General features: G+C 44.8%; 1 protein-coding gene across 1 annotated transcript in view; it reads right to left on the reverse strand.

The window, feature by feature from the left end:
• The window catches only part of LOC124623017 (lachesin-like), a 384,735-nt gene that overhangs the window by 303,897 nt on the left and 55,717 nt on the right, over positions 1 to 25,121 (reverse strand). The window contains exon 3 of the mRNA XM_047148808.1: positions 8,492 to 8,699. Coding sequence (XP_047004764.1) covers positions 8,492 to 8,699 — 208 coding nt within the window. The remainder of the gene's footprint in view (positions 1 to 8,491; positions 8,700 to 25,121) is intronic.

Below are 25,121 nucleotides of genomic sequence, written 5' to 3' on the forward strand. Positions count from 1 at the left end.
TATTCCATGGCGTGATTTTCCGACAAACAATGTTCAGCGACCGCCGACTTGCTCGGATACATCAGACGAGTGTGCCTCTGGTGTTCACGGCATCGATCCTCGACGGTACGCATCGTCTGACCAATATACGACTTGCCACATTGACACGGAATCTGGTACACGCCGGCCTTCCTCAAACCGAGGTCATCTTTGGCACTCCCCACCAGTGCACGAGTTTTATTTGGAGGACAAAACACAGTTCCGACCCGGTGTGTCTTCAGAATGCGAGCGATTTTCCCCGAGAGTGCGCCTGTGTAAGGAATAAATGCAGTGCCTACCTCCTCCCTCGTGACTTCATCCATCTCAAGAGGTTGTGCTGCAGTGGTTGGGCGGAGAGCACGTTGAATCTGCCACTCTGAGTACCCATTTTTTCGAAATACAGTTCTCAGATGTTCCAATTCCTGGGGTAGACTCTCTGCGTCAGAGATAGTGCGCGCCCTATGTACTAGAGTTTTAAGTACCCCATTCCTCTGTGAAGGGTGGTGGCAGCTGTCTGCGTGCAAATACAGATCAGTGTGCGTAGTCTTCCGATACACCCCATGACCTAGGGTGCCGTCAGCCCTTCTCTTGACCAAGACGTCAAGGAAAGGTAATTTACACTCCGTTTCAGTCTCCATAGTGAATTTGATGTTGGGGTGTATGGAGTTTAGATGTGTAAGGAAGTCAAGGAGTTTATCCATACCATGTGGCCAGATGACGAACGTGTTGTCCACGTAACGGAAAAAGCAAGTAGGTTTCCATACGGATGACGACAGGGCTTCCTCCTCGAAGTTCTCCATGTACAAATTCGCTACCACCGGAGAGAGTGGGCTACCCATGGCGACTCCCTCCGTTTGTTCGTAGTATTCTCCATTAAAAAGAAAATACGTGGAAGTCAAGACATGCCTAAAAAGTTCAGTGGTCTTCTCGTCAAACTTCTGACTAATCAATTCTAGTGACTCTCGCAGGGGTACCCTCGTAAACAAGGAAACGACGTCAAAACTCACCATGATATCTGACTCATCCAACCTGAAGCTGTCAAGGCGTTTAACAAAATCCACAGAATTACGGATGTGATGAGGGCATTTACCCACATAAGGACTTAATATTCCCGTCAGGTATTTGGCCAACAAATATGTAGGTGCCCTGATGTTGCTGACAATGGGGCGTAATGGTATCCCCTCTTTGTGAACCTTCGGGAGTCCATATAGTCTAGGCGGTACCGGACCTTGGGGTAACAATTTCTTAGCGTCACCCTCCGGTAAATCTGCGTCCTTGAGAAGCGCCCTCGTCTTGTTCTCCACCTTCTTTGTAGGGTCAACGCTGATCTTCCGGTAGGAATCGTCATTTAGCAGGCTCTGCATCTTATCAGTGTAGTCCTTATGGGAGACAACAACTGTAGCATTGCCTTTGTCAGCCGGTAAGACAACAATTTCAGAGCGCTCCCTCAGATCACGAATGGCCGCCCTCTCTTTACTGCTGATATTTGACTTCATCGGCTTGGATTTCGTCAACGCACGACAAGTTTCACGACGTATTTCCTCGGCTGATTCTGGCGGAAGTCGAGCTGCAACCTGTTCAACAGCACTAACAATTTCTGCGACCGGAGTGAACTTGGGGGTGGGAGCGAAGTTGAGACCTTTCTGCAAAACCGAGACTGCATCCTCACTCAACACCATGCCACTCAAATTGATGACAGTCTTGCACGGAACCTGTAGAGATGGTTTGTCAAGGAGACGTGAGAACTTAGCTGTTTGACGTCCCGTAGCCTTCTTATGGGCGGAATCAGCTGACACCCAGGTGACACCATCAATCCAATCACAGGAACAAGAAGTAAACTTACTAGCCAGTTGCAAATGTAGTTTGAGTAATTCCTGTGAGATAAACTCAAGGCTCCGGCGGGTGAATTGCACTCTCTCACGTACCAATGCGAGGCCGGCTCGTTTCTTGATTCTCTTAGCTGCTGCAGAATCGATGTGATGCATAACCTTAGCAAAATTTGGAACAACATTCTCGGAACGACATCTCTTTAGAAAGGCAAGAGTACTTAGCAAACGACATCTACGGTGGCGCAACTTCTCAAATTTCTTCATGCTGCGATACATCTCCTCCCCGTAAAGGTGTATGATGTGATTCTTGAGTTTCTCCCGGCGTATTTGATAGAATCAAGAAACGAGCCGGCCTCGCATTGGTACGTGAGAGAGTGCAATTCACCCGCCGGAGCCTTGAGTTTATCTCACAGGAATTACTCAAACTACATTTGCAACTGGCTAGTAAGTTTACTTCTTGTTCCTGGGATTGGATTGATGGTGTCACCTGGGTGTCAGCTGATTCCGCCCATAAGAAGGCTACGGGACGTCAAACAGCTAAGTTCTCACGTCTCCTTGACAAACCATCTCTACAGGTTCCGTGCAAGACTGTCATCAATTTGAGTGGCATGGTGTTGAGTGAGGATGCAGTCTCGGTTTTGCAGAAAGGTCTCAACTTCGCTCCCACCCCCAAGTTCACTCCGGTCGCAGAAATTGTTAGTGCTGTTGAACAGGTTGCAGCTCGACTTCCGCCAGAATCAGCCGAGGAAATACGTCGTGAAACTTGTCGTGCATTGACGAAATCCAAGCCGATGAAGTCAAATATCAGCAGTAAAGAGAGGGCGGCCATTCGTGATCTGAGGGAGCGCTCTGAAATTGTTGTCTTACCGGCTGACAAAGGCAATGCTACAGTTGTTGTCTCCCATAAGGACTACACTGATAAGATGCAGAGCCTGCTAAATGACGATTCCTACCGGAAGATCAGCGTTGACCCTACAAAGAAGGTGGAGAACAAGACGAGGGCGCTTCTCAAGGACGCAGATTTACCGGAGGGTGACGCTAAGAAATTGTTACCCCAAGGTCCGGTACCGCCTAGACTATATGGACTCCCGAAGGTTCACAAAGAGGGGATACCATTACGCCCCATTGTCAGCAACATCAGGGCACCTACATATTTGTTGGCCAAATACCTGACGGGAATATTAAGTCCTTATGTGGGTAAATGCCCTCATCACATCCGTAATTCCGTGGATTTTGTTAAACGCCTTGACAGCTTCAGGTTGGATGAGTCAGATATCATGGTGAGTTTTGACGTCGTTTCCTTGTTTACGAGGGTACCCCTGCGAGAGTCACTAGAATTGATTAGTCAGAAGTTTGACGAGAAGACCACTGAACTTTTTAGGCATGTCTTGACTTCCACGTATTTTCTTTTTAATGGAGAATACTACGAACAAACGGAGGGAGTCGCCATGGGTAGCCCACTCTCTCCGGTGGTAGCGAATTTGTACATGGAGAACTTCGAGGAGGAAGCCCTGTCGTCATCCGTATGGAAACCTACTTGCTTTTTCCGTTACGTGGACGACACGTTCGTCATCTGGCCACGTGGTATGGATAAACTCCTTGACTTCCTTACACATCTAAACTCCATACACCCCAACATCAAATTCACTATGGAGACTGAAACGGAGTGTAAATTACCTTTCCTTGACGTCTTGGTCAAGAGAAGGGCTGACGGCACCCTAGGTCATGGGGTGTATCGGAAGACTACGCACACTGATCTGTATTTGCACGCAGACAGCTGCCACCACCCTTCACAGAGGAATGGGGTACTTAAAACTCTAGTACATAGGGCGCGCACTATCTCTGACGCAGAGAGTCTACCCCAGGAATTGGAACATCTGAGAACTGTATTTCGAAAAAATGGGTACTCAGAGTGGCAGATTCAACGTGCTCTCCGCCCAACCACTGCAGCACAACCTCTTGAGATGGATGAAGTCACGAGGGAGGAGGTAGGCACTGCATTTATTCCTTACACAGGCGCACTCTCGGGGAAAATCGCTCGCATTCTGAAGAAACACCGGGTCGGAACTGTGTTTTGTCCTCCAAATAAAACTCGTGCACTGGTGGGGAGTGCCAAAGATGACCTCGGTTTGAGGACGGCCGGCGTGTACCAGATTCCGTGTCAATGTGGCAAGTCGTATATTGGTCAGACGATGCGTACCGTCGAGGATCGATGCCGTGAACACCAGAGGCACACTCGTCTGATGTATCCGAGCAAGTCGGCGGTCGCTGAACATTGTTTGTCGGAAAATCACGCCATGGAATATGACCGCACGAGGATTCTGGTACAGACGTCGAGATATTGGGACAGCGTTGTTAGAGAAGCCATCGAAATTCGCACCAATGACGACCTCATAAACCGTGACTGTGGCTATAATCTTAGCAAGGCTTGGGAACCAGCGATCGGGTTAATCAAGAGTATATCGAGCAAACGTATAGTTGTGACGACCACGGCGGACAGAGCCATCACTCCGACGCCATCTCAGACGCCGTCGCAATCTGTTCCACCGCGCGACCGTGGCGCGGGGCGCGGACGGCGGAGGGAGCGCGCCGCAGGCGGAGGGTATTTAAATCGGCCGCCGCCGCGACCGAACTCAGTTCCCTCTGAGCAGCCATAGCGTACGGATCTCCGTGCCGGCACGTTCACAGGAGCTCAGTCCGTCAGTTCACCTGATGATGGCGACATGTATGATCGCCGAAATATTGTGCCCGTTGGATACTGTAGACCGGCAGCACACCCGTGGATATTTTGACTATGATTACAGTTCATTATATCTGGCAGTTCTCGAGTACACTGATATGGATCATCGTGGATTAATGTGCATAAACGATCTTCACCAAACCCTGTAGGTCATCCTGGACGTGGACAGTCATTTATGTCAAAACGATCGTCCTTAGAACATTTTCTTGTCGTGCTCTTTCCAGTGCCATGATCCCATACATGTCGCAAATCTTTCTGGCTGCCTCCGCTGCTGTCTGCGCTCTACTGAACTCAAGCAGAAGAATTTCTCGAAAAGTTCTAATTTCTCTACTTGGCATACCACTTTCTGCAGTCCAAAGCTACGCTCACTATCTCAAAACGACAAAATGATAGTACGTAAACTCAGATAGCAATAGTTAACTAAAAGTGAAAAATGACAATCGATAAACCAATAACAAACCGAATAAAAAAGTGCAAAATAGAAACGCTACGAACTAATTTATTAACCTGCTAATTCCTTTTTCTGCCACCAGGTGAAAATATGGCGCTGTAAGCACTCTGAATTGCAATGTTTTCTGTTTTCACGTCATTACACTGTTTGTCGATTAGCGACACGTGCTGACTTTTTTTTTAACTGATTGTTGATGTAAAGCGTTACAAAGGTTTTTGTTTTCCTTAAGAAGCACAATGACTATTGAGATGTAAAACCGTCTACTGCAGCTAAACTTGTTTTATCTGACGGCAGCAATACTGGCGCTGGATTTTGGGAATAACGCCGACGGAAATCGCCGCTAAGAGACCCATGTCAATAAATGGGCTAAAGAATACGACCAAGAAATTTGAAGGAATAGGTGAATTAGGAGGTGCAGCATGGAAAGGGAAGCGGCCCATTCCGAACGCAGTTGTCGGTGAAATTGCTATAACTATAGCCTAAGATGCAGAACATGTTTAAAATTCTGCAACAGTGCTCGAGCTGTGCCTCGGGAATGTCTCTCTAACCTGGTCCACAGTCCAAGGTTTTGCGGAGTATTTTACACCGATGCCCCTACAAGACTGATAATGTGCATCAACTGAAGCCCCAAGGAACTGACTTTTCCCTTTGTGTTTTGGCACGCATGGAAATGGCCGAGGAATGTTTTCTGGGTGGACGAGGCACATTTTACTCCGCGCGGTGCCGTTAATGCACAGAGTTGTCCCATATGAGGTTTTCCTCAGCGACATGTTGTGCAGAAACATACACTGGACTCAACTTACGTCGCTGTTCAAAATGTCTCTGAGCACCATGGGACTTAACATCTGAGGTCATCAGTCCCCTATAACTTAGAACCACTTAAACCTAACTAACCGAAGGACGTCACACACATCCAAGCCCGAGGCAGGATTCGAACCTGCGACCGTAGCAGTCGCGCGGTTCCAGACTGAAGCGACTAGAACCGCTCGGCCACACCAGCCGGCTATGTCGCTTTGTGGAGATGTGGCTGTATGGAATGGTTTCGCGAGATCCTTCATTCTCGGTCAGTATTTTTTCACCTAGATGACACTTCGTGGTCCTGTTAGGTGTACAGTGGCATCTGCACGCTATAAGTTCCTCCTTCTACAAGACGTGACTCCAGCTTTACATGAAACCAACTGTGCCCACACAAACATTTTCTTGCAAGATGGTGTGACACAATATATCGCTTGTCAGGTGAAACGTTTGCTTCGAGATATCTTCAGAAACGACCGCATCATCTCAAGGCAATTTCAGATTTGTAGTCTTCCAGATTCCCTGACCAATATTTTGGATGTGGGATTATCTGAAAGGTCTGTTCGAGTTTTATCCGAACACTTATTGATCTCAAGGATCACACTACACTCTGATTGCTTACAGCGCCATATTTTCACCTTTTGGCTGATAACATCCTATCCTGTTTCAGTCTTCTGCGCTGTATCCAGCCCGTACTGCAGCACTTGGATTTCCGTCAGTTATAAAACACACATCAAAGAAAGTGTTGCATCACGCTTGGTTCCGAGAGTTCCTGAACCTGTACGGATAATTGTAATAGAGATCAACATAAACATCATTTCCGCCGTTTCTACTGCTCCCGAAAACCACACACAGCACGTTGTGCCACTATACAGGGAGACCTTCGCAGGTGGTGATAAAGATAGCTGTACACACCGCTACCTCTAATACCCAGTAGCACGTCCTCTTCACTGATACATTCCTGTATTCGGCGTGGCACACTATCCACAAGTTCATCAAGGCACTGTGGGGCCAGATTGTCCCTCTCCTCATCGGCGATTCTGCGTAGATCCCTCACATTGGTTGGTGGGTCACGTTGTCCATGAACACCCCCTTTTCAATCTATCCCAGGCATGTTTGATAGGGTTCATGTCTGGAGATCATTCTGGCCACTCTCGTCGAGCGATGTAATTCTGAAGTATGTCATTCACAATACGCGCACGATGGGGGCGCTAATTGTCGTCCATGAAGACGAATTCCTCGCCATCATGCTGCCGATATGGTTGCAATATCGGCCTGAGGATGGCATTCACGTATTGCACAGCCGTTACGGCACCTTCCACGACCACCAGCGCCATACGTCGGCCCCACATAATTTCACCCAAACCAGCAGTTAACCTCCACCTTGCTGCACTCACTGGACAGTGTGTGTAAGGCGCTCAGCCTGAGCGGGCTGTCTCCAAACACGTCTCCAACGATTGTCTGGTTGAAGGCATATGCGACACTCATCGGTGAAGAGAACGTGATGCCAAACCTGAATGGTCCATTCGGCATGTTTTTGGGCCCACCTGTACCGCGCTGGATGGTGTCGCGATGGCAAAGATGGACCTCGTCATGGACGTCGGGAGTGAAGTTGTGCATCATGCAGCCTATTGCGCACAATTCGAGTTGTAAGACGACGTCCTGTGGCTGCACAAAAAGCTGTCAGGATTCCTCCGAGGTATAATCCATAGCTAGCGGTCATCCACTGTAGTAGTAGCCTTTGGGCGGCTTGACCGAGGCTTCTTATCGACAGTTCCTGTCTCTCTGTATCTCCTCCATGTCAGAGCAACATCGCTTTGGTTCACTCCGAGACGTCTGTACACTTCCTTTGTTGAGAACCCTTCCTAGTAACAATGCGGACGCGATTGAACCGCGGCATCGACCGTCTAGGCGTGGTTCAACTACAGACAACACGAGCCGTGTACCTCCTTCCTGGTGGAATGACTGGAACTGATGGGCTGTCGGACCCTTTCCGTCTAACAGGCGTTGCTCATACATGGTTGTTATATCTTAGGTTTAACGGAATTTCTTAAGAGTCGAAGTGAGTGAGTCTGTGATACAATATCCACAGACAACGTCCATTTTCAGGAGTTCTGGGAACCGGGGTTTCCCAGAACTTTTTCTGATTTGTTTACAACCAACCGGTAGATTGAATAAAATTCAGTACTTGTCCTATAAATGAATTAAGTCTCCCGAATCCGATTTCTTTCGGTATAAGTTAGGATTCTACCACCGTTACGAGGTAAGTCGGGATTATAAATTCATAGCTTTTGTACACGTGACATTGCTGTTGGTCACATATCGACCAGGACATATACGAACCTGCATGTGGTACCGCTTTAGCAGAGTGTATGATAGTGGTTAATTTCTGTAACAGGGGATGGTCTTTCTTAAGACCAGATAGTACTATGATATCGATAAAACAATAAAAGTGAGCAAGAAGATGTGCAATGACTGCATAACGAGAGTGGCTTGTTTCGATTTAACATGATGTGTTATGGTAAGTAATTTCAGATACGACCGTAATGTACCTATGTAAGACTTATTTATTGGACTACAGGTGTATCATAGTGATTGTACCGATTGCAACGCGGAACAGTGAGATCAGAGTCTTCAGTTGTCAGCTGGTGGACTCACCGTGAACATCGAGGCAGCCGAGCTGCTTCTTCATGACGCTGGTGTTGATCTGGCACATGTAGCAGCCGCGGTCCGTCTCCTTGACGTGCCGGATGTGCAGCCGCCACGTGCGCTGGTTGTCGTGTGTGGACGTGATGCGCGCGTTGTGCGTCACCACCTTGTCGTGGAGGGTCAGCACCGTCTGGTCCTCGGCTCGCAGCCATCCCACCTGCCGATCAGGACAAACACACGTACGCAAATTAACGATACAGCAAAAACCACTGAGAGGGTGCATGTTGTATACTGGGTTTTCGGAAATCCCCATTACAAAGCGCTAAGACTTGTAGAGAGGAGTGATTACATAATATTTTGAGTAGGAACCCATGTCCGGAAACATACCGTTTCTGTTCTACGATGGTTCCAGTTCAGATGTTTAACTCATCCACTTCTGCTCGATGCAGTGAATTAGACATGACACAGTGCAATTGTTAAGTTATAATTCAAAAGAAACATAACGAAACATCCGTTTATGGCTTAAGCACATTTGTTTGTATTTACACTTAAACATTACATGTTTACATTTTTCCAAAACATGAATCAAACCATCACACTGTACGTACGGAACAGTACTTATGTATTACTACAGCGGCTCGATGTGGCGACCATCAACGATGTTACAGACTAAAAACGTTCTAAAGCCAAGAGCGCATAAATATTCTTGAATTTAAAATAACCGGTTTCGACAGCCATAGACGTCTTAAAAAGTCATTTTGTTATGAAACGTGTTCACTTTAAGTTGACCTTCACGCCAAGTTGTCATGTCGATAAGAAAACGGCACGTTATGAAAGGTTTGTCTTAACTGGCAGATATTGTTCTGGTACATACTCTCCATCCCACCTGGTGTCTCTTCATTTCCTAGTTCATAGGTCAGAACTTGTGCCAGCAGATCTTCCTTTGCCTCCGCAGGAGTCTCGCAAATTAAATTTCGCATACAACCTGGAAAAAAAGTAGTACACACCATCCTGTCTACCCTATTCGACACGAGGACAAGTAACGGTGAGACTCTTCTCTTTCCTTCAGCAGACGTGAACTGACATCGTAGTAGAACGGAGACGGTACGTTTCCGGTCAAATTTTCCTATTCAAAACATTATGTACTCACTCACCTATACAAGTCCTAGAAGTCTCTAACGGGAATTTCTCAACACCTTACGTTTAATAGCTACAAAAAAAGGCATGATACCAAGCGTGTATGAGAGCACTAAAATAGCTGTGGCACGATTGTGACAAGTTAGTGTGAAAGATGCAACGTATTCTGCAGAACAGGTCACAGGCCATGAGTGAAACTGTGTGTAGCATCCGTCCGCCTGTGGTCCATTAAATGTCAGTACGAGGTGTCAAACTTCCTGAAGATTAAAACTGCGTCCCGGACCGGTACTCGAACCTGGGGCCTTGGCTCTTCGCAGACCAGTTCACCACAGACTAAATATACTCAAATTCGACTCATAAGCACTCACAGAATCATTTCCGTAAGTACATCATCGTATACCTTCCCAATATTACTGAAGTTCCCCTGCACAGCTTGCGGGACTAGCACTGCTTGAGGAAATGATACAGCAAAGAAGAGAATTAAATTCTGATACAGAATGAATTTTCACTCTGAAGTGGAGATTTGTAACTACTGCTCAATCCTTTATTGCCTGCTCCTCTTGAATCTAGGCCCTGTCGTGGTAGCAGTACACATGTGGCCATTTTTTGACATCTCTGTCCACAGTTACTGGCTAGGCTCTCAAAGTGGACTTGTCGTGGAACGCCGTGTATGTCATATGTTCCCCTCATGTCTCCTCATAGGTTTGCTGCACAGTTCCTCTACGGTATAATGTACAAGGTAAGGCCGCACGGAGTGGCCGCGCTGTTTGAGGCGTCCTGACACAGACTGCGCGGCCCCTTCCGTCGGCCTCCCTCGGGCATGGGTGTGTTTGTTGTTCTTAGCATAAGTTAGTTTAAGTAGTGTGTAAGACTAGGGACCGATGACATCAGCAGTTCGGTCCCTTAGGAATTCACACAAATTTGAACATGTGTACAGGGTGTTTCAAAACGAATATACGTGTACAAAGTATTTTGTCCAAACTATCGATCTCTGCACCTCTGCTCGGCTATTGGAGAAACGAATACATAGTCTAGTTTATTTTAATAGCCGATAGATGTCAGTTGTCTTTTGTTTTTCTTGGTAACCGTCATATGTTTAAAATGGCTATTCCGCAGCAGAAATCATTTTGTGTTCTCGAGTTTGCGAAGTGCAATCCCGTGATTACAGTGCAAAGACATTTCAGGTTGAGGTACAAAATTGATTCTCCAAAGAGAGGAACATTCGCAGATCGTATCGACAGTTTCTAGATGCAGGATGTGTATGTAACGGAAAGAGTCCTGGCCGCCTTCGTGTTCGTCAAGAAAATGTTGCGCGAATTCAATCTGCATTCCAACGTAGTCCTTCAAAATCAACTCGTCGTGCCAGTCGGGAGTTACAACTGCCTACAAAAACGATTTCGCTTGTTTTGAGATGTCGGCAAGGTATTAAGCCTACAAGTTATAGGTGTTACAAGCTCTGCGTCCTGATGACAAACGCAAACCTGTGGCATTTTGTAACGAGATTTTTGATGCTGTTGATAATGGTAACACATTCGTAGAACGCATCGTGTTCAGTGATGAAGTGAATTTCCATGTTAGTGATCAGGTAAACAGACACAGAGTTCGAATTTAGGGCCTACAGAAACCACATGCAGCCATTGAACATGTACGAGATTCGCTCGAAGTCAATGTGTTTAGTGCGACATCCCGATCATCTGCTAACGGCCCATTCCTCTTTGATGGAAAAACGTGCAACGGTCAGCAGTATCTCGCTATGTTACAAAACTGGTTGTATGTGAGGCTGCTCGAAGACAACTTCATTTTTGAACAAGACGTGGCACCGCCTCACTGGAGTTGTGAATATCTGAATGAAACTCTACCGAACCGTTGGATTGGTCGTCAAGGAGCTTGTGACTTTGAGTGTCTCGGCTGGGATTCACGGTCACGGTATTTGACACCCTCTGACTTCTTTCTGTGGGGTTTCGTTAAAGACAACGTTTATGTACCACCACTCTCACAGAACCTGGAAGAGTTGAATAACTGGATCCCTGCTGCTATAACATCAGTGACCAAGGACGTGCTTCACGTGTATGGGAGGAGTTTGAGTATCGCTGTGATATTGTTCGTGTCGCTGTGGAGCACATATTGAACATCTGAAATCTGAACTTCAAAGTTTCGTGAATATGTGTATGAAGTTTCATGTTCCTATGGTTGGTTGGTTGTTTGGGGAAGGAGACCAGACAGCGTGGTCATCGGTCTCATCGGATTAGGGAAGGATGGGGAAGGAAGTCGGCCGTGCCCTTTCAGAGGAACCATCCCGGCATTTGCCTGGAGTGATTTAGGGAAATCACGGAAAACCTAAATCAGGATGGCCGGAAGCGGGATTGAACCGTCGTCCTCCCGAATGCGAGTCCAGTGTCTAACCACTGCGCCACCTCGCTCGGTACGTTCCTATGTCTTAAGGTTTAATAAATATATGCATTCAAAATACGTATATTCTTTTTGAAACATCCTGTATTTTGTAAATATAACAGGAGAGAGTTGTAGGGGCAATACTTTTAAACACATATATAAATGACCTAGGAGATAACGTCGGAAGTTCCATGAGGCATTTCACTGATGATGCTATTCTACACAGAGAAGTCATAACTGTAGAAAATTGTTTCAAAATGCAGGAGGACCTCCGAAGGATCGACGTTTGATGCTTGGTGCTTGGTGCAGGGAGTGGCAATTGACTGTCAACATTAACAAATATGGCCTAATGTGAATACAGACAGAAATACCGCTTATCGTATGATTACACAATTTCAGAATAATCACTGGAAGCAGTTACTTCCATAATATACCTAAGAGTATGTGTACAGAGCGATTTGAAAAGGACGACCATATGAAATTCATCGCGAGGAAGGCCGATGGCAAACTGAACTACAGTGGAAGATTCCTCAAGATATGTGGACCATCAACAAAGGAATTAGCATACAAAACACTCGTTTGACCACAACTTGATTATTGGTTATTAATATGGGACCTGTACCACATAGGACTGATAGAAGAAATAGAGATAATCCAAAGAAGAGCTGCACGTTTCGTTTTGCGCTCACTTAGTAAGCAAGAAAGTGTCACACAGATGATCAACCAAGTATAGTGGCAGACGTCACAAGATAGGTGTTCGCAAGAGAGGCTTTCTGCTTCACGATGTGGTATTTTGTTAAAGATCTGTGAGCGTACGTGCCTAGAAGAGCCAACAAACACGTTACTTCATCCTACTTACATTTTGTAAGAAAGGAAAAGGAAGATAAATGAAACAGATCCGAGCCCACACGCTGGCTTACCGGCAATCCTTCTTCCCGCGAACTATTCGTGACTGGAACAAGAAAGGGGAAAGTGACAGTGGCATACAAAATGCCCTCTGCCACGCACCGCTGTGTGGCTTGTCGAGTACAAATGTAGGTATAGTTTCAATCGAATTTAACATTAAGGCATGAGTGCCTTCCCTACGAGAGTGCTATAGATAGCTATTGACAAAAGAAATTGTATGCCTCCAACTAATTTTGTTCTTTCAAGATTGGTTCAAATGGCTCTGAGCACTATGGGACTTAACATCTGAGGTCATCAGTCCCCTAGAACTTATAACTACTTAAACCTAAATAACCTAAGTACATCACACACATCCATGCCCGAGGCAGGATTCGAACCTGCGACCGTAGCGGTCGCGCGGTTCCAGACTGATGCGCCTAGAACCGCTCGGCCACAACGACCGGCGTTCTTTCAAGAAACGAGAAAGAAGTATATAAATAGTAGTAATTTCGGTCATAATAAAACTCAGGTATGTTGTTATTCCAGATAGGGTAGCATTCGCCATAGCATTTCGGCGAAAGCAAATGTTGTTTTAGATAACTGTAGTAACATCTACGGAAGGGCTCCGAAATTAGCCTCGCCTATAAACTTTAACAATGTCCACTATTACTACAGACCGAAAGTTGTCTGAAATCAAATGTCAATAGTAATTAACTCATAAATTCCGAATGAAATGTAATGGGTGACAATTATTGAACTACATGAAGTAAAATCGTCGTAATTCCTGAACGGTTTGCTTTAGGACTTTCAAACTGCACAGTTGGCCGCGGGGTATTATGGGAATTACTGTAGTATGCGCATGCATGGTTTGCTCTAGCACGTTGCCCAACTTCATTTGGATGTGTTCGTCAAAAAGCAAAATTGGGCGACTCAGAATTCGCATTTCGCGATCCAAGAGCCCCTTCACCTTCAATTGCTGACTGTGTAGTGTGCAATGTCCGGCAACCATATTCTTCGGATCTGAACGTGTACGACTCCTCTTTGTGTGGCTACATTGAAGACAAGTTGTACAACAATAACCCCAAAACCATCGCTGAGCTGAAAACAGGCATTCAGGGGTTCATCGACAGCATCGATGTTCCGACACCACAGCAAGTGTTGCAAAATTTCATTGTTCGTCTGCGCCACATCATCACCAAAGATGGCAGGCATATCGAAAATATCATAACTCCGAATATCTGTAGTGACGTTTACATGTTGAATAAACTGTGTGCATGCCTTAGTTTGTAACTAATTTACGTCTCTTTTCATATATTTCAATAATTTTCACCCTGTATTTCACGATGATAGGTTGAATTCTGGTGTTGGAGGTATGTTTATAGGCATAAAAGCGCGGTAAGTAAGTGAGATCGGTAGAGTCCAAATACGAAATAATGTGGTTGTATACAAGTGTTAAAGATGGAACAAACGCGATCATCGGACGTTCTTGTAGAATTACCTGATCGGGAAAAGTAGTGGCGGAACGTTTTCTGAGAAACTTGGACAATATATCACGTAAATTTTCAGGTCATGTTGTAACATGTGGATGGTATTAAGTGGAGACTTCAACATACCAACATAGACGGGGAGACTCAGGTTATTTTTGGGAAGGGGAGGAGGGGGGAGCGGTGGTAGGGACAGAGAATACTGTGAAACTGTTTTAAATTGATTATCGGAAAATTATCCTAATCATATAATTGACTCGTGAAGGTTACATCAAAGGTCTGCTGGTGAGAAACAGCAGTTAGCTTAGAAAGAGGAATCAGTGATCGTAAGAACATTGGAGCATCACTGAAAAAGGCTGCAAACAGAAATACAAAGAACGGCAGGAACATCTTTTAATTTAGCAGGAGCGACAATACAAAGATTACAGGTTACCTGAGCGATCGGCACTAACAATTGAGTAACAATGGACAAAAGTCAAGAGCATTATGTAGTGTGCTGCAGACATTTGTGTGCCGAGCAGACTTGTAAAATATGTCAATGTCCCATCCGTGGCTCTACAGCCATTTTAGAAAGCTCCTACGAAATCATCACAGACAAACAAAAATTAATCAAAGCCAAACTTTGACTAAGGAGAGCCATTCGTAACGAGCTCAATGAATTCGAAACTTAAGCTCTGTCTACTGATATGACAGAAACCCCTAATAAGTTTGGTCTTAAGTTAAATGTGTAAACGGATTGTAGACATCTGTTCAGAAACTCTCTGACCATAAAGGCATTGAAACGGAAGGCGACACAGAAACGGCAGAAATACGTACATAAAAAAAAATTTTGCATCACCCGGTTTCCAGAGCTCCTGAAGATAGACGTTGACTGTGGATACGGTATCACAGAGACAGTCCCTATGACTGTTCAGTGATGTCACTAAACACGCTCAAATATGTAAACAACCATCCATGAACAGCGCCTATTAGATGGAGGGGGTCAGACAGCCGATCAGTTCCAATCATTCCACCAGGAAGGAGGTAAGCGGCTCGTGTTGTCTGTAGTTAAGCCATGCCTAGATGGTCAATACCGCGGATCGGTAACGTCCGCATTGTTACTTTGTGCCAGGAAGGCCTCTCAACGACGAAAGTGTCCAAAGCCATGTTGTTCCGACATGGAGAAGATACAGAGAGGAACTGTCGATGACATGCCTCGCTCAGGCGCCCAGGGGCTACTACTACAGTGGATGACCGCTAACTGCGGATTATGGCTCGGAGGAACCATGACAGCTACGCCAACATGTTGGATAATGCGTTTCGTGCAGTCATAGGACATCGTGTTACGACTCGAATTGTGCACAATAGGCTGCATGATGCGCAACTTCACTCCCGGCGTCCATGGCGATGTCCATTTTTGCAACCACGACACCATCCAGCGCGGTACAGATGGGCCCAACAACATGCCGAATGGACCGCTCAGGATTGGAATCTCGTTCTCTTAACCAATGATTGTCGCATAGCACTTCAACCAGACGATCATCGGAAACGCGTTTGGAGGCAACCCATTCAAGCTGAAGGCGTTAGACACACTGTCCAGCGAGTGCAGCAAGGTGGAGGTTTCCTACTGTTTTGGGGTAGCATTATGTGATGTTGACGTACGCCGCTGTTGGTCATGGAAGGCGAAATAACGGCTGTGCAATAAGTGAATGCCATCCTCCAACCGACATTGCAACCTTATCGGCAGCAGTATGACGAGGAATTCGTCTTCATGGACGACAATTCGCGCCTCCATCTTCCACATCATGTGAATGACTTCCTTCAGGATAACGATATCGCTCGACTAGAGTGGACAGCATGTTCTTCAGACGTGAACTCTATCGAACATGCCTGGGATTGACTGAAAAGTGCTTTTATGGACGACGTGACCCGCCAACCACTCTGAGGGATCTATGCCGAATCGTCGTTGAGGGACAATATGGACCAACAGTGCCTTGATGAACTTGTGGAGAGTATGCCACGACGAATTCAGGCCTGCATAAATGCCAGAGGACGTTTTATTGGGTATTAGAGGTTCCGGTGTGTACAGCAATCTGGACCACCACCTCCGAAGATCTAGCTGTATGATGGAATGTTTGGTTATCAAGATTAATGAAAAGGGTGGAAATCATGTTTGTGTTGATCTCTGTTTCAATTTTCTATACAGGTTCCGGAAATCTCTGAACCGAGGTGATGCAAGACGTTTTTTGATGTGTGTACTAAACATATTCCTCCAAAGATTTTTCACAGAGGAAGATAGCACTGCAAGCCTCCTTTGAGTTTCACATGAATGACAAAATGGCTGATATCGAAATAGTTGCCAAGAGATAAAAACTCACCTGAAATAGCTTAACATACGGTAGGGCACTGGACCTGACGGGACGCCAATACGATTACGCGTATACAAAAGAACTTGCCCGTTGTTTACCAGCAGCAGTGTACCGTAGGTCTTCCGAGGCGCGCAATGTTCCTGATGACTGGAACAAAAGGCAAAGGTCATTCCCGTTTTCGAGAATCTATGTTGTACTCTAGCACAAAACCATAGGCATATATCTCTGCCTCGATCTGTTGCAGAATTAGGAACGTGTTTATGCTCGCTTGTTATGACATTTCTGGAATCCGAGAATGTCTTCTACAGGAATCAGCATGGTTTCCGAAAGCAATTATCGTTGAGACAGAGCTCGCTTAGTTTGTCTACGACACCCAGAAAGCTTAAATGCATTCACCGAGATATGAGCTGCGTACCTTGAGTTCTGCAAGGCATTCGATACAGTTCCGCACTGCCAGTTAATAAACAAATTACCAGAGAAAGGAGTACCACACCACTTGTGTGACTGGACTGAAGAGTTACTAGCAAACATAACGCAACACGTCATTCACCATGGAGAGAGGTCTGCAGACGTAGAAATAACTTCGGGCTTACAGTAACGGAGTATTATAGGACCATACGTTACATATAGACAATACCGGAAATTGGATCAGGCTTTTCGCGGGTGATGCCCTTGTTTATAGAGAAGTGGCAGTGCTGTAAAATTGTAGCGAAATGCAGAAAGATCTGAAAAGGAAAGACACTTGGTGCATCAGTGACAATTGACCCTCATCATAACGAAACATAACGCATTGCGTGTTCATAGACAAAAAGACACGTGGTTGTATGATTGAACGACTGCAGAACAATCACTGAATAAAATATCAAGGAGTATGCGTAAGGAGCGTTTTAAAGTGTAACGTTCATGATAAACTAGTCGCAGAAGAGGCAAATGCAAGAATGAGATTCGACGGAAGTATCCTCAGGAAACGTAGTTCATCAACAAAGAAGTTAGTTTACAAACCCTTATTCAACCAGTGCTTCAATATTGCTCGTCAGTATTGGATACTACGAGATGGAATTAATAGAGAATACAGAGAAGATGGAAAGAAGGACTGCGGGTTTCGTTGTAGCTTCTTTTAGTAAGCAGGAAAGTATCGCAGAAATGAACAACCAACTCCAATCACAGACGTTGCAAAAGAGACGTTCTGCATCACGGGGTCGTTTATTGTTAAAGTTCCCAGAACGAACGTCCCTAGATGAGTCAACAAATATATTGTTTTCTACTGAATATATCTCGCGGAAACACATGAAGATAAAATTAGAAATATTCGAGCCTGCACCGAGGCGTACCGGTAATCCTTCTTTCCGCCGATTATTCGAGAGTGGAACAAGAAAGGGTACCCCCCGCTACAGACCGCAAGGTGGCTCTCCGAGAGTTGTTGTAGGTGTAGAATTATGAGTTACTTTGCTAACTATATAAATTGCTGCGTGTGAATCTTAGAAATAATCACTGACTTTGTACTGATGATTCAATCAACTATTGAAAAAAGGTGTAAATTCCATATTTCATTGTTGACTACAACTCATAGGCTTTAAATACGAGAATCCCTGTTGATCGAGCTTCGCCCACAGTTCATTGTGTGCTCAATGGGACTTACATGCTTTGAGCGAAAAATAACAGTGCATTGAGTATGGCTAGCTTCTATACGAAATCTAGATCTGCATAGTAAAACTTTAAGAAAGACGAGTGATTGCTGCAGTCTATAATTTACAGTCCTAGTCTCAAACACCAGTTAGACCATGTAAAAAAACTACAAGTGTCCTATTTAACGAAGACAATACAAAATGAAAACATCGCTATAATAGCAAATAAAGTTCGAAATACCTTTATCAGTGAGATCAAGCACACCAACTAATTCATCATAACGTTTGACAGCACTCCAAATGTATCTCTCACAGAACAAATGAGCCAGGTGATTCGTTGTATAACAATAACAGAAACTGAACGTGAAATAAAAGAAAGCCTTATTGATTTTATAGAAATTGATGGAAAGACTGGAGGATATGTCACACAGCGAATTCCAGAAAAACCAGAAGCAAGTGGTTTGGATGTGCAAAAATATCGTGGACAATCTTACATTAACGGTTCTAATATACCCGTCTTATATAAAGGAGTCAATTGCAGGCTTACTGCGACAAACGAGCTGGCAAAGTTTGTACCATGTCTAGCACACTCCTTAAACCTTGTGGGCGCGTATTCAGTGTCATCATTTCCAAATGAAGTTAGACTATTTCGGCTTTTACAAAAACTATATTGTTTCTTTGTTGAATTCATTACGCAGTAGAAAATAATGCAAAAAAGGTACAGAAACCACCTTCAAAGTAAGTAGTCAAGCAAGATGGTCAGCTAAACGCCTACCTGTTAGTGCTCTATTAAAGTTGTCAAAGCTATGTAAGAAACTGAAGACTTCTCTCCTGCCGCAGAATCTAAGTATGAAGGTGGTCATCTGCTACGTGCGGTGATGGATTGTAAATTTATCCTCCACTTAACAGCTTGGACTAATATCCTCAAAGAGATTAATAAAGCCAACGTCTAAATACAGAGAGGGGAAATTATCATTTCGCGTTCCGTGGCGATAATGCAAGGTCTTGTTAAGGATGTTGCAAGAAATTGGAGAAAGGCCAATGGAACATTGGATCAATGATGGTACATCTGTATCAAAAAAGTTGGAAATGGAATCACTCCTAAGAATAAAACGAACTTCCATAAAGAAAAGTAAACACGACGAAATATGTGAGGTCGGATCAAGAACGCTATACCGTACTGAAATATTTTCCAATGATATAAAAGCAGTATTTGACCAAATTTTAACACATACGGTAACAAGGGTAGAGACTGCAAACAGTCTATACGGAAATTTCGCCATTCCTCAGTGGCCACACGTTTCTAAATGTGTCCACTGAGGATCTGCAGAAGAATGGAGACGATACAACACGAAAATATTCGAAAGACTTGAATGCAGATGATTTTTGCCTGGAACTAGCCGTATTCATAAAGCTGGTAACCGAAATTAACGACAAATCAAGTGCATTCGACTTGTTACAACATCTAGGCAAGCGTGTCTTACAAAAAACGTTTCGTAATGTTCGTATAGCTTTAAGGACATAGTGCACATTACCGAAGATTCAGCAAAGTGAAAATGGTTAAAAGCTATCTGCGTTCAACACGAGTCAGGTAAGTCTATCTGGTCTCACAGTCCTAGCCACTGAATAAAACTGCCTATGAAACGAACTTTGGTGAGCTAATAGATTCTTTCGCAGAAAGGAAAGCACCCCATGTAAGGCTGTAGAAACAGTAGAGATATAAAATTATGAGACCTAAGAACTGAAGGAATGTATAATCTCCAGTTTTCCTGCTGTCTTTAACGGTTCTATGCTTCCTATATCTCACACAAAAGAGGATGTTGTTAGCTAATAGGTGATTTATTGCTAATTTACTGAAAAGTTCCTATTCTTCCGGTCACAAAAAAAGCCTCCCCCCCTCCCCCAGTATGTAATTGTGAGACATTTTAAAAATAATTTACCTCGAGTGCTAGAGGAGAGTGGCGCCTCTATCAATTTTCTGAACCGATTCAGATAAATCGTAGACCTAAGGCTGCATTGGACACATTTTACCTTCGGCGAAGACGCAGACCAAAATTGCCTTGCCATTTAATTCTGGAAGAACAATATGCCGTGCAGCGTGAAGCAAAATATAACTAGTCGTTCTTTGCACACTCGCGTACACAGAGATTAATTTCACGTCTAATTTCACGAACCGAGCACACGTACGTTAGAAAATATAAAATTCTTTCAATTACATCAAGTACGTCCAAGAGTCTTAATGTACCAGAAACTTGCGTACCATCATAACCTCCGATACTCTCACTAAGTTCCGTCAGTTACTTTCTTCAGAATACGTCAATGTATCGCATTGTACGTTTCCGCGAAACTGAGATTCTGTCTTCGATCGTAAGCTTTCTCCACGTCGCTCACGTCACGAATCCTATAAAGGACGCTGGAAGTGGCGACAGATGCCTTCTCTCTCTTCGCTGAAAATCCAGTCTTGGAGGCGAAAGACCGCATTTCGGTCAATTCCTTTTACCGCCACTACTTTGAACTGCACTGCTACAGTCCAACATCCGGTGCTCTCCCGCAAATTTCTTTTCCATATTCCCTGAGGCGATGTCGCACATCCGACTCCTGGTTAAGCGAAAGTGCGATTGCATGATCGTATAACGTCAAAAGTAAGACTGATCAGTCTTAAAGATTTAAAAGACAGAGAAGAAAAAAACTTAAGGTGTATTTTAGTCGGTAGATTGAAGCTGTTATAATTTAGGAGGGTACTCACTATAAGATAACATTCCTTGATCTCAATGTCAAGTTTAGCACTTATTCCTGTTACTACTAGCTCCTTGGTAGGAGAATCGCCTTGAATACCGAGTTCTCTTGCCAAAGGACAGATGACAAAGTTTCGTATCTAAGGTATCTAAGATGAAAGTACTCTTCAATTGTTATTATCTGCTGAGGTTACTGGCTACTCCACCCACGTTGCTAAACCTGCAGTGGACACAGAATGTGGCTACAGATTGTGTTCTTCTTGTTCGCTGCCAAACCCTTCTTGTGGATGAAGGAACGCGTATCACTCACATTCTTGTACGGCCGCCAGTTAATCCCCACCACATTGAACTCCTTTGCATTGATAGCAGAGCTACCTCCAACATAATTCGTGTTCAGAGTTTAACGGAAGGAGCAGTGTTTTGGAACTGTAACTGCTCAATTCAAGACGATACGAGTTCAAATAATGAATCACACATGACATCCTACACTAAGACCATCGCTCTACACCAGTTGTGTATTGTCAGAGGAACGTACACGTTCAAGATTTCCTGCAGAAAGAGTTATTCCGCGGTACAGCTAAAAGGCGCATCACAGTGCAGAAGTGAAATGGTTCCGCAAATGGAATTTTTCGAAAGCTGAAATAGAACGTTGGGCAGTACGATTCTTGTGGGGAGACGTCTAAGATGCACACAAATTCACCATCACATTCTGGCGATAAATGGCCAAAAAACAATGCTGTGTCCAGCCATAGTAAAAAGTCTCCGAGAGTTTTACATCTTTTTTTTTTTTTTTTTTTTTTGCACCCAAGTTTCAATGTATTTTTCAAAATAAAACATTGTCCGCTATGAACTGAACAATTTTCAGTTTGTTGGGAATGCAGGTTGATGGCATAGGTTATCTTCAATCAGAAAATTCCCAACAATTGATAATTAACACACTGCCTGTTGGCTTCTGTCTCAGGTTCTTCGGCCCACGTTCATCTAATGATTTTACGGATGTTTCGCCAGCACGAATGGCTGGCTTTGTCAAAGCTTCAGCCTCCATTGCCGGTGGTGAACGGGAGCCGAGCTCGCGGCCACAGACTATATGTACCTGGCGCGCTAACGTCCGATGGCTTCTCCACGGTTATTTATGGTGCGGTTCTCCTCTTGCTATCTGCGACGGTCGTTCGTTGCAGTATGGGAAGCCAGGATCCGTTTACCTTAGGGCTTTCCTCTTTCTTCTTGAAACTGTTCGCTTGTTTTTGTATTTCTACAGCTTCTCTGAACAAGCGCGTGTGATAGTGGTTCTCTACAGCCAGAACTTCCGTGTCGGCGAATTTTATTACGTGATCGGTATCATTCAGTGCGTTCAATTCGCCGACACGAAAGTTCTAGCTGTAGAGATGCACTATCAAAAAATTGGTTCAAATGGCTCTGAGCACTATGGGACTCAACTGCTGTGGTCATAAGTCCCCTAGAACTTAGAACTACTTAAACCTAACTAACCTAAGGACATCACACACATCCATGCCCGAGGCAGGATTCGAACCTGCGACCGTAGCAGTCGTGCGGATCCAGACTGTAGCGCCTTTAACCGCTGGGCCACTCCGGCCGGCGATGCACTATCACACGCGCTTGTTCAGAGGAGCTGCATAAATACAAAAACAAGCGAACATTTTCAACAAGAAAGAGGAAAGCCCTAAGGTAAACGGATCCTGGCTTCCCGTACTGCAGCGAACGACCATCGCAGGTAGCAAGAGGAGAACCGCACCGGAAATGAGAGCGGGGAAGCCCTCGGACGTTGGCGCGCCGGGTACATATAGTCATATAGTCTGCGGCCGCGAGCTCGGCTCCAAGGTACTCACAAATCATAAATCATAAGCAATGCTCCACGATACACACACATCGCGGACCTTCACCGGAGTACCGACTTGAGACTCTGACGGAGGTAATCCACAAACTCACCACAAGACTATACAGAAACTCGAGACATTCGCAGAACCCGTTTATTCTGAATCTGGGGAACTATGACCAAACCATAGATGGAAACATAAAAGACCAAAAGACATACTTGTAAGGACCTAACATCTATGGCCAAGCACACGCAAACACAACGGTACAGGTGAGCCCCTGTTAATCAGACGCCATTACTGGATATCCCGCTGGAATACACTGCCAAATAACTGGCACCGCGCAGGGAAGCCGTACCGTACACTGCATGCAGACAAGCTCCACACATCCCCCACACAGATGATCTATGGCCGATCTCCCATTACTATATAACGACCTTGATTGTTCCAGGAATGTAGCGGCTGCAGCAACTGGGATACATCGCCATCGCTTGCCACAGTAATGATGCATGGTACCCATACTAACAAATCCAACCTTGCATCAATTATCGCACCTAGTAAGCCACTACTGCTCTTACTACCCATCCCACTGTCGCAGAGGTTTTTGTTCCCACGGCATGAGCCTTGGCACTTATTTCCCTCTGCTCTTCAAATCGCTACCCTCACTCGCGTTTCGTCCACTATCTATCACCTGATGGACCGTGTTAATGCGTAGTCTTACCCAGATGTACGGATAACATCACAGCCCAGCATCCTGTGATCCACTTACTAGATAACTAACATGTTGAGGGAGGTGATAGTAGAACTCTTAGTTTGGTCACCACGTTGGTGCGGGCGTGGAGGGGCCCCATCTCTATTTAAAAGCTCGGCTCCAGTTCACCACCGGCAATGGAGGGTGAAGCTTTGACAATGTCAGCCACTCGTGCTGGCGAAACGTCAGAAAAATCATTAGATGAACGTCGGCCGAAGAACCCGAGACAGATGCCAACAGGGAGTTTGTCAACAAGTGGCCACGAAATCCTTAAGAATTTTGAATTGATAATTAGATGGTATTTATTAAATGTGAAGAAATACTCAACTTAAACGATGCTTCTTCTATTGAAATGTCCAGCACAATTAGATGTTTTAAATTGTTAGAAGCCGTCAAAATTATTAATATCCTGTCACTGTGTCTGAATGATGCCTACGCATATTCCTGTGCTGGGCTACGATGCTTACGGAGCCTAAGTCTCGGAGATGACGGACGAAAACCGCAGTTTGTAGACTCGGCGGTAAATCGACACTGTACACGACTCAGCGTACTGAAGAAAACTGTCCACCGTAGCTCAGTGTTCCGGTACTTAACGACGCTTTGACCAGTCGCTATCCACACACGTGATGCCCATGGGTTGGTAGCTGCGGCTTCTCGCTGACCTTGGTATAGTTCATACTGCCAATACAGCTGCTGAGTGTTTAGAGCGCGACTTATCGATTGCGGTGCGATGCTCTCTGGAGTCGTGAATACCGTCACCACCCCGTTTCTTTGCTACTGTCCAATTTCAACATTATACTCATTATTAAGCAACACACAAAACATACAAAGCACCGACATAATAAAAGATGAAAATTGTATCACAAATCTGTATAGAAACACATCAAAATGAAGAGTTGTCAATTTAACTGATCATTGTCAAATGTTAAATAGACGAATTTGCTATTTGATGGGATTTTAAGTAGATTTGTTATAGAAGTTCTTTTAGTTTTTCTGTATTTAGTATGTTTTTTAGATCACCTGATAGTGAAAATTAAGTCGTTATTGACTGAATTGAAAATTGTGCAGCTCATAACGAGTAATGTTTTATTTGGAAAAATTTGACCAAGAATAACGTTAATCGGGAAGGCAGGTCATCGACATTGACTACACACGAAAATCTCCAGGCATTCCAGAAACTGATTCGCAGCAATCACAGATTTTCCAACGATGAGGAAAGGATTCGAACCACGGAGCGGGTTTAAATCGCTGAGAAGTTCAACGAGAAGTCGGACGTTGATTACACTGACTTGGTGACTGTGACAAAAAGATGGCTTTTACGAACGGATGACACTGCTGCTGGTAAGCCTATCGGGGTGTAAGGTCTTGATCCACAAAACTCTTATCTACCTAACGTTTCGTCCAGAACTGCGCTGGACATCTTTAGAGACGTTGCTCCTCCGATGAGTCTT

This window comes from Schistocerca americana, chromosome 7 (genome assembly GCF_021461395.2).
Source record: "Schistocerca americana isolate TAMUIC-IGC-003095 chromosome 7, iqSchAmer2.1, whole genome shotgun sequence".
Classification (NCBI taxonomy): domain Eukaryota; kingdom Metazoa; phylum Arthropoda; class Insecta; order Orthoptera; family Acrididae; genus Schistocerca; species Schistocerca americana.